The sequence below is a fragment of the Micromesistius poutassou genome (genome assembly GCF_964030765.1).
Source record: "Micromesistius poutassou genome assembly, chromosome: 19".
Lineage (NCBI taxonomy): Eukaryota > Metazoa > Chordata > Actinopteri > Gadiformes > Gadidae > Micromesistius > Micromesistius poutassou.
In genome coordinates, this window is record NC_140289.1 from 1,197,958 (window position 1) to 1,206,069 (window position 8,112).

An 8,112-nucleotide genomic window follows, 5' to 3' on the forward strand; every position below is an offset into this window, starting at 1 on the left:
ACCAATAGAGGGGTGGGCTGCGTGTATGTGGCCCTATAGACAGAGCGTGCGTAATGGAGAGCTGGAGAGCGATAAAAAGAGACTTCCTTTCTCGCCTGTGAGCCAGAGCGCCGCGGCATGGAGCTCTGCCCGGGCTGACACTCACTAGGCCACCGCCTTCAGACACCATGTACCCGCTGCTCGCTCTGCTGCTGCTGCTGCTCGGGGGGCTCGCGGCCGAAGACTGGGGGGTCGCGGCCGACGATGACGGACACTGCGATGGCACGCTCTGCTTCGCGGTCTTCTCCGAACCCGCGGATTTCCAAACGGCGCGGGACCAGTGTTCCGAGTTGGCAGGACACCTGATGACGGTCCGGACCGCGGACTCCCACGCCATGCTGCCGGGGCTGTTGGAGCGCGCGGCCGGGCCGCACTGGGTGGGCCTGTCCCGGGCCGCCGGGTGTCCGGACGCGGCCGGCCCGCTGCGGGGGTTCCGCTGGGACGCGGGCGACACGGGCTCAGACTTCTCCAACTGGTGGGACGCGGCGGCGGCTGCTGACCGCGCGGGCTGCGCGCGCCGATGCGTTTCGGTCTCGAGCAAGGACGGCTTCAGGTGGTCCGCGGGTCCCTGCGACGCGCGCGCCGCGGGGTTCCTGTGCGAGTACCGCCGCGGAGACGCGTGCGAGCCGCCCGGCGCGTCGGGGTCCTACGCGCGCCCTCCATACGCGGCGGGGCGGAGCGGCGACGGCGGCGGCGACGCGGAGCCGCGGCCGCTGCTGCGGCCCCACGGCACCGTCTTCACGCGTGACTCCGACGGCGCCGCGTCCATGTGTCTGTCCGGCGAGTGGGTGCGCGCGCCGTGGCCCTGCGGGATGAAGGCAGGGGGGTGCGAGTTCGCGTGCGGCGGGACCGACGACCGCCCGGTGTGCCTGTGCCCGCCGGGCCGGGCGCCGAGCCGGGAGGACCCGGCGGCCTGCGCCCCAGTCCGGGGGGCGGCGGCGGCGGCGGCGGCGGCGGCCCCGCCACCACCGCCGCCCCGGGCCCTGCGGGCGTGCGACCGGGGGTACCGCTCCACGCTGGGCGACGACTGCGTGGACGTGGACGAGTGCCACAGCGCGCCCTGCGAGCACCGGTGCGAGAACAACCACGGCGGCTTCGCCTGCTCCTGCTTCGAGGGGTACCGGCCGGACCCCGCGAACCCGCTGCGCTGCCAGCGCCACTGCGGGCTGGCCGAGTGCCCGGCGGAGTGCGACCCCAACGACCCCGAGGACTGCACCTGCCCCGCGGGCTACATCCTGGACCAGCGGCCGGACGAGTCGGTGTGCATGGACCTGAACGAGTGCGAGCACTACTACTGCGACCAGCTCTGCACCAACTACTACGGCAACTACACCTGCCACTGTGGCCCTGGTTACTCGTTGGTCGAGGGGACCAAGTGCGTGCTGGGGACGGTGGCCGCCGAGAGTACCACCCTGAGCGACGACGTCCCGACCTCGTCGGACGCCGCCGCCGCCCCTCCCCCGCCCCCCCGCCCCAACCCCGAGCGGCTCTCCGCCGGGGGGCTGGTGGCCGTGGTTGTGGTCGTGGCCGTGGTGGTGTTCCTGGCGGCGATTCTCGTGTATCACTTCGCCACCCGACGGAGCGACGTGGGGGGGGGCGACCGGGACGAAGCGCACAACCTGGAGCAAGTGGGCTCGGGCCTGAGCGAGAAAGCGCCGCCCCTGGAGGAGTGAACCGCATGGCCGTGTTATGGAGCGGGGGGGACATGTGGGTCAGTTGGGCGAAAGAAAAGGTTTCTGCTCAACTGGAAAATAAACTGGAAACGCACCGCTAGAGAAATGAAAATGTCTCAAATGTCTCAACTACAAATAAAAAGATAAAATGCAAAGAAGTGAGAATATTTCCCGTAGATTAACCGCTCATGTTTCTTGTGATACAACACTGACACCTGGTGGACACAAGGCGCACTGCAGCCAGCAGGGGTCAGGGAACTGTTGATCGCAACATGCTAATGATCCGCCGTGCTGGCCTGGAGGCTGAGAGTTTAACAAGGAGCAAAATAGAATACCATATATAGATGTCTTTTCAAAATCTGTTTTTTTTCTGTCACATAATATTTAGTAACGTGAATGAAATGTAGGCCTGACATTTAGAAATATGTATATATATTTTTACGTGCAACTGGTTTCAATTTGCAAGAATGCTACACATTAAATAATATGCTATGCTCAGTGTTGGGAAGGATACTTTTAAAATGTATCCAGTTACAGAATGCATGCCCAATATGTAACGTATTCCGTTACCTCACTCAATCTGAGTATTGTATTCTGAATACTTGGATTACTTCCACATTGAATTGCATTTTATAAGTGTAGGGATGCGGCATCAAATCCTGCTTACTAAACAGGCCTATTCTGGTATGTTCTTCTGTTCCAACTGGCTGGAGAGAAAGAGAGAGAGAGAGAGAGAGAGAGAGAGAGAGAGAAAGTTCGCTGTCTTTGATCCAGACCATAATACAACGTTTATTTTTTGGTTTGGTGCGGTTCCTTTTCACATTGCAACTTTCGCAACAGTCCCAGAATTTGACAACTAACCCACATGTGTGCAAAGATCGTTAAATCATTGGACAAAAAGGTCTGGGTGGGGTAAAACGTTAAATTAATAAAAGGGGGTGAAAGCGCCTGTGAAAGTAAACAATCATGGATATCCAGCGTGATATAGCCTACATTAATCTGCAGACCGGTCGAACTCCTCCCTCATCCTGGTGCTGAATGTGTTGCTTCGAGGGGTACCGGCCGGACCCCGCGGACCCGCTGCGCTGCCAGCGCCACTGCGGGCTGGCCGAGTGCCCGGTGGAGTGCGACCCCAACGACCCCGAGGACTGCACCTGCCCCGCGGGCTACATCCTGGACCAGCGGCCGGACGAGTCGGTGTGCATGGACCTGAACGAGTGCGAGCACTACTACTGCGACCAGCTCTGCACCAACTACTACGGCAACTACACCTGCCACTGTGGCCATGGTTACTCGTTGGTGGAGGGGACCAAGTGCGTGCTGGGGACGGTGGCCGCCGAGAGCACCACCCTGAGCGACGACGTCCCGACCTCGTCGGACGCCGCCGCCGCCCCTCCCCCGCCCCCCCGCCCCAACCCCGAGCGGCTCTCCGCCGGGGGGCTGGTGGCCGTGGTTGTGGTCGTGGCCGTGGTGGTGTTCCTGGCGGCGATTCTCGTGTATCACTTCGCCACCCGACGGAGCGACGTGGGGGGGGGCGACCGGGACGAAGCGCACAACCTGGAGCAAGTGGGCTCGGGCCTGAGCGAGAAAGCGCCGCCCCTGGAGGAGTGAACCGCATGGCCGTGTTATGGAGCGGGGGGGACATGTGGGTCAGTTGGGCGAAAGAAAAGGTTTCTGCTCAACTGGAAAATAAACTGGAAACGCACCGCTAGAGAAATGAAAATGTCTCAAATGTCTCAAGTACAAATAAAAAGATAAAATGCAAAGAAGTGAGAATATTTCCCGTAGATTAACCGCTCATGTTTCTTGTGATACAACACTGACATCTGGTGGACACAAGGCGCACTGCAGCCAGCAGGGGTCAGGGAACTGTTGATCGCAACATGCTAATGATCCGCCGTGCTGGCCTGGAGGCTGAGAGTTTAACAAGGAGCAAAATAGAATACCATATATAGATGTCTTTTCAAAATCTGTTTTTTTCTGTCACATAATATTTAGTAACGTGAATGAAATGTAGGCCTGACATTTAGAAATATGTATTTTTTTTTTTACTGGTTTCAATTTGCAAGAATGCTACACATTAAATAATATGCTATGCTCAGTGTTGGGAAGGATACTTTTAAAATGTATCCAGTTACAGAATGCATGCCGAATATATAACGTATTCCGTTACCTCACTCAATCTGAGTATTGTATTCTGAATACTTGGATTACTTCCACATTGAATTGCATTTTATAAGTGTAGGAATGCGGCATCAAATCCTGCTTACTAAACAGGCCTATTCTGGTATGTTCTTCTGTTCCAACTGGCTGGAGAGAAAGAGAAAGAGAGAGAGAGAGAGAGAGAGAGAGAGAGAGAGAGAGAGAGAGAGAGAGAGAGAGAGCGTATTCACTCTAGGAAAATCCTTAGTTCGCTGTCTTTGATCCAGACCAAAATACAACGTTTATTTTTTGGTTTGGTGTGGTTCCTTTTCACATTGCAATTTTCGCAACAGTCCCAGAATTTGACAACTAACCCACATGTGTGCAAAGATCGTTAAATCATTGGACAAAAAGTTCTGGGTGGGGTAAAACGTTAAATTAATAAAAGGGGGTGAAAGCGCCTGTGAAAGTAAACAATCATGGATATCCAGCGTGATATAGGCCTACATTGATCTGCGGACCGGTCGAACTCCTCCTCCCTCATCCTGGTGCTGAATGTGTTAAATGCATCGGCATTGTTATGTGTGTTTTCCAGCATACGTTTTATGTGGGCGTCTGCCCAAATATCCAATAGACATTCCGTCTCCTCTTTGCTCCATGTTGAGCCACGACTCATTTTCACCCGACAGTCCGACAATGTGCTGCTCATCTTGGAGTTACCGCTAATCAAACAATAATTCCAATAATGCGCGCGGCTGAGCGGGTGCCTGTTACGTCTAAATAGGCGTAACTGGATCGGACCGAGGTGCGTTCGCTTTCACATCTCAAGTGAACCGCACCAGGGTTCGTTTGGAAACGAACCGAGACCACCTCTTCAGGGATGTCTCGGCCGGCTGATATGGTGCGCACCAAAGTGAGGTGGTTGCATTCACACCAACGCAAACGTACCGAACCAAGGGACCAAACTCGTTAAGTGCGCACTATTAAACGCTGTTGGTGTGAAAGCAAAAGAGTGAATAACCTCGTGAAACAGAGAAGTATCGACATGTAATCCATTGATTTAAACAATGTAACTGTATTCTAAATACCAACCATTTAAATTGTAACTGTAACGGATTACAGTTACTTACAATTTGTATTCTGAATACGCAACGCCGGTAGGCCTGCATGTATTCCGATAGCCTACTCCCCAACACTGGCTATGCTAACCAATAATGAACGACTCGCATCAAACTGATTAGTTTGACAAATACCCCATAAGAAAACCAGAATAAAGTCCTGCTGCACTTCGTCCATACTGGCTCGTTAACGCTGGACCAATGGGAGCACTGCATGAGGTCAGACTGATTTAAAACTATTGGGCGACAAAGCAGGCTACACAACTCCACACTTCAGTCAAAGTATAGATCCTCCTGGTCAAATATTACTCAATATACTGAAGTATTTAAAAGTACATTTTCTTTGTAATTACTACTCATTGTTGAATTGTTGCCACAATGCGTTTACAGAATGACTCTGGAACCACCTTCTGAAGGCACTGACCGCTGGTAGGACCTGTACAAGGCTTGTAGGTTAAAGCCTCTAGAAATGACTTCTATCTCAGGTTGGAGGGTAAACAGAGCAACATTTTTAAACGATATGATTTGTTCTTCATTTCAAACATCTCCAACATGGACTTGAGATCTGGCCTAGTGCTCTGGATGTGAGGCGTCTCTAGATCTGGCCATGGTGCTCTGGTGGTGATGAGTCTCCATCTTCTTAGTTCTGACCCGTCCTGCAGCCCTCTGAACCGGACTGACAGGTAGGAGGGGTCGTTTACCGTGATTGGTTCCTCCTGTGACGAGCACGGTGTCTGGCCAATCGCATTTTAGAAAATAAAATTAATCCGCTGATTTTAAAGCTATTCTTCAAATTAACAAGTAACGGGAAGCTTCCCAGAAATGTATTGGAGTCAAAAGTACAATATGAGTAAAATTCACAAGTTTCCAAAAGAAAATACTCAAGTAAATGTACAGATACTCGAAAAATGTACAGTATTCAAGTAAATGTAGGCTACTTTGTATAGCGGCCTGGAGGCTGGCCTGCAGGGAGAGTTTGAACCGTGAGCAAAGTACAACACAACATGCAAACATCATGCAAAATCGGATCTTTTCAGTTCACTTAACATTTAGTAACCTAAATTCAGAAAAGCCTGAATGAAATTTAGGCCTGATATAAAAAAATATGTATAGATATATTTGTAAATGTATAATATACATTTGCACATATATATGTGTGCACATATGTGCATATATGTGTGTGCAATTTGCAATTTGCCTGCTGCACTACTTCAAACAACATTGTTTTTTTCAATTTGCAAGAATCATACACATTAAATAATAGGGCCTACCGATAATGAGAGACACGCAGTCAAACTGATTAGTTTGATAAATCCCTCGTAAGACCAGAATAAAGGCTAGGCCTGCTGCACTACGTCCATACTGTCTCGTTAACGCTCGACCAATAAGAGCACCGCACGAGGTCAGACTGATAAAAACTGACCTGGATCAATCCGCCTCTTTTGGAGTTTCAATAAGTCGCCACTAGATGGCGATATTGTCTCATTAATACATGGCCACGGTACAAGTTTAACCAATCCGATCCAAAAGCATTTATTATAGGTGTAGGCTACATATAGCCTAGATTGAGAAGAGCCGTGTATTAAAACAACTTATTAAACGGCTCTTCTCAATGCTGTGGAACGCTCCGTTCACTTGCATGGGCCTTCCCGACTTCCGGCGGTCAATTATTCTTCGATAATGACCGTTGCTAAGCATATAATGACCGCTGTCAAGGAAAGTGGATTTTTTGCCTCTGATTCACGTCTCTCGTATCACTCCGCAAGTAGTCCGGTAACTTATCAACCCCAGTGGATTTCGTTGCTAAGCGACGTCAAAGTCTTTGGCGGACTATTTCTCTGCTGATCAGCACTACGAATGCTGGTAACAAATGAATTGTAAAAAGACACACCGTGTGAAGTTATTTTTTCGTTTTTGGCAAGTAGCTGTGTAATAAGCGGGATAATGTATAGAACGTCGCCGGTCATTATCTTAAATAAGCCACTTCAGGGCGAAGCTCCGGTTCACCCTGTCGGGGCTTATTTTCCCGATAATGACCGGCGTTCTATACATTATCCCTTACTTATTACACAGCTCTTCTCAATGCTGTGGAACACTCTGTTCACTTGCATGGGCCTTCCCGACTTCCGGCGGTCAATTATTTTTCTATAATGACCGTTGCTAAGCATATAATGACCGGTCAAGGAAAGTGGATTTTTTGCCGTCTTTCGTATCACTCCACAAGTAGTCCGGTAACTTATGAACCCTAGCATAGCCTATTTGGCTGCTTGCTTTGGCGGACTATTTCTCTGCTGATCAACGCTACGAATGCTGGTAACAAATGAATTGTAAAAAGACACACCATGTGAACTTATTTTTTCGACTTAACAAGTAGCCGTGTAATAAGGTCATTATCGAAAAATAAGCCCCTTCAGGGAGAAGCAGGACACCTCCGCTTCACATCGGTGTCCTGTTCACCCTGTCTGGGCTTATTTTCCCAATAATGACCGGCGTTCTATACACTATCCCTTACATAACTTTTAGTTATGAGGCTAATTGACTTAGAAGGGTTGTTTAAACTTTAAAAAGCGGTTTTCGGTTGTTTTTTTCATGAGGCAGTCATAATGTTTTGATGGGTCTCCACTATAAACTAACTTAGGTGTGCGGTGAATTCACTGTTTGTCTTGGTTTTACTAAATTCGTTTTTGCATTTTATATTTAAGCCAAACAAGTTAACAGACTATTTCAGGGTTTCCTGCTCGCGCGCCTCTGACGTGACGCGCGCTTTTACCTCGTGCTGGCATTACGGTTCTCCCGCCAAAACTTTGCGACACCAACAGAGATGAATTCATCGCCTTTCATAACATAAGAACCCATTTTCCTCGAAAGCTCAGGGCAGACGGGAATCAAACCTTCGACCACCACATTTCACCCCCTCTGACTCACCTTCGATTGGTTGTCGATACAAGATGGCGGCCTTGCGGGAGGTTCACAAAGTCCGAGGCTGGCACTCTGTCTCTAGAAGGTTTACCATCACATGAACGTCACCGTAGCAGAGCGTCCAGCTGCTCTTCGATCCGAGAAGGACAGAAACCAGACTCTTGATCTTAAAAACACATTTTAATCACACATCCCTCCCTGGGAGGAACTCGACAATAGAA

At 50.7% G+C, this 8,112-nt stretch overlaps 1 protein-coding gene across 1 annotated transcript; it reads left to right on the forward strand.

Moving 5' to 3' along the window:
* On the forward strand, positions 1-3,892 carry LOC311363722 (thrombomodulin-like). Its single transcript, XM_084483688.1, has 2 exons — positions 1-1,154; positions 2,766-3,892. Exons 1-2 carry the CDS (start codon positions 168-170, stop codon positions 3,321-3,323), a joined length of 1,545 nt encoding a protein of 514 aa, XP_084339814.1. The 5' UTR covers positions 1-167; the 3' UTR covers positions 3,324-3,892.
* Positions 3,893-8,112: the final 4,220 nt, after the last annotated feature.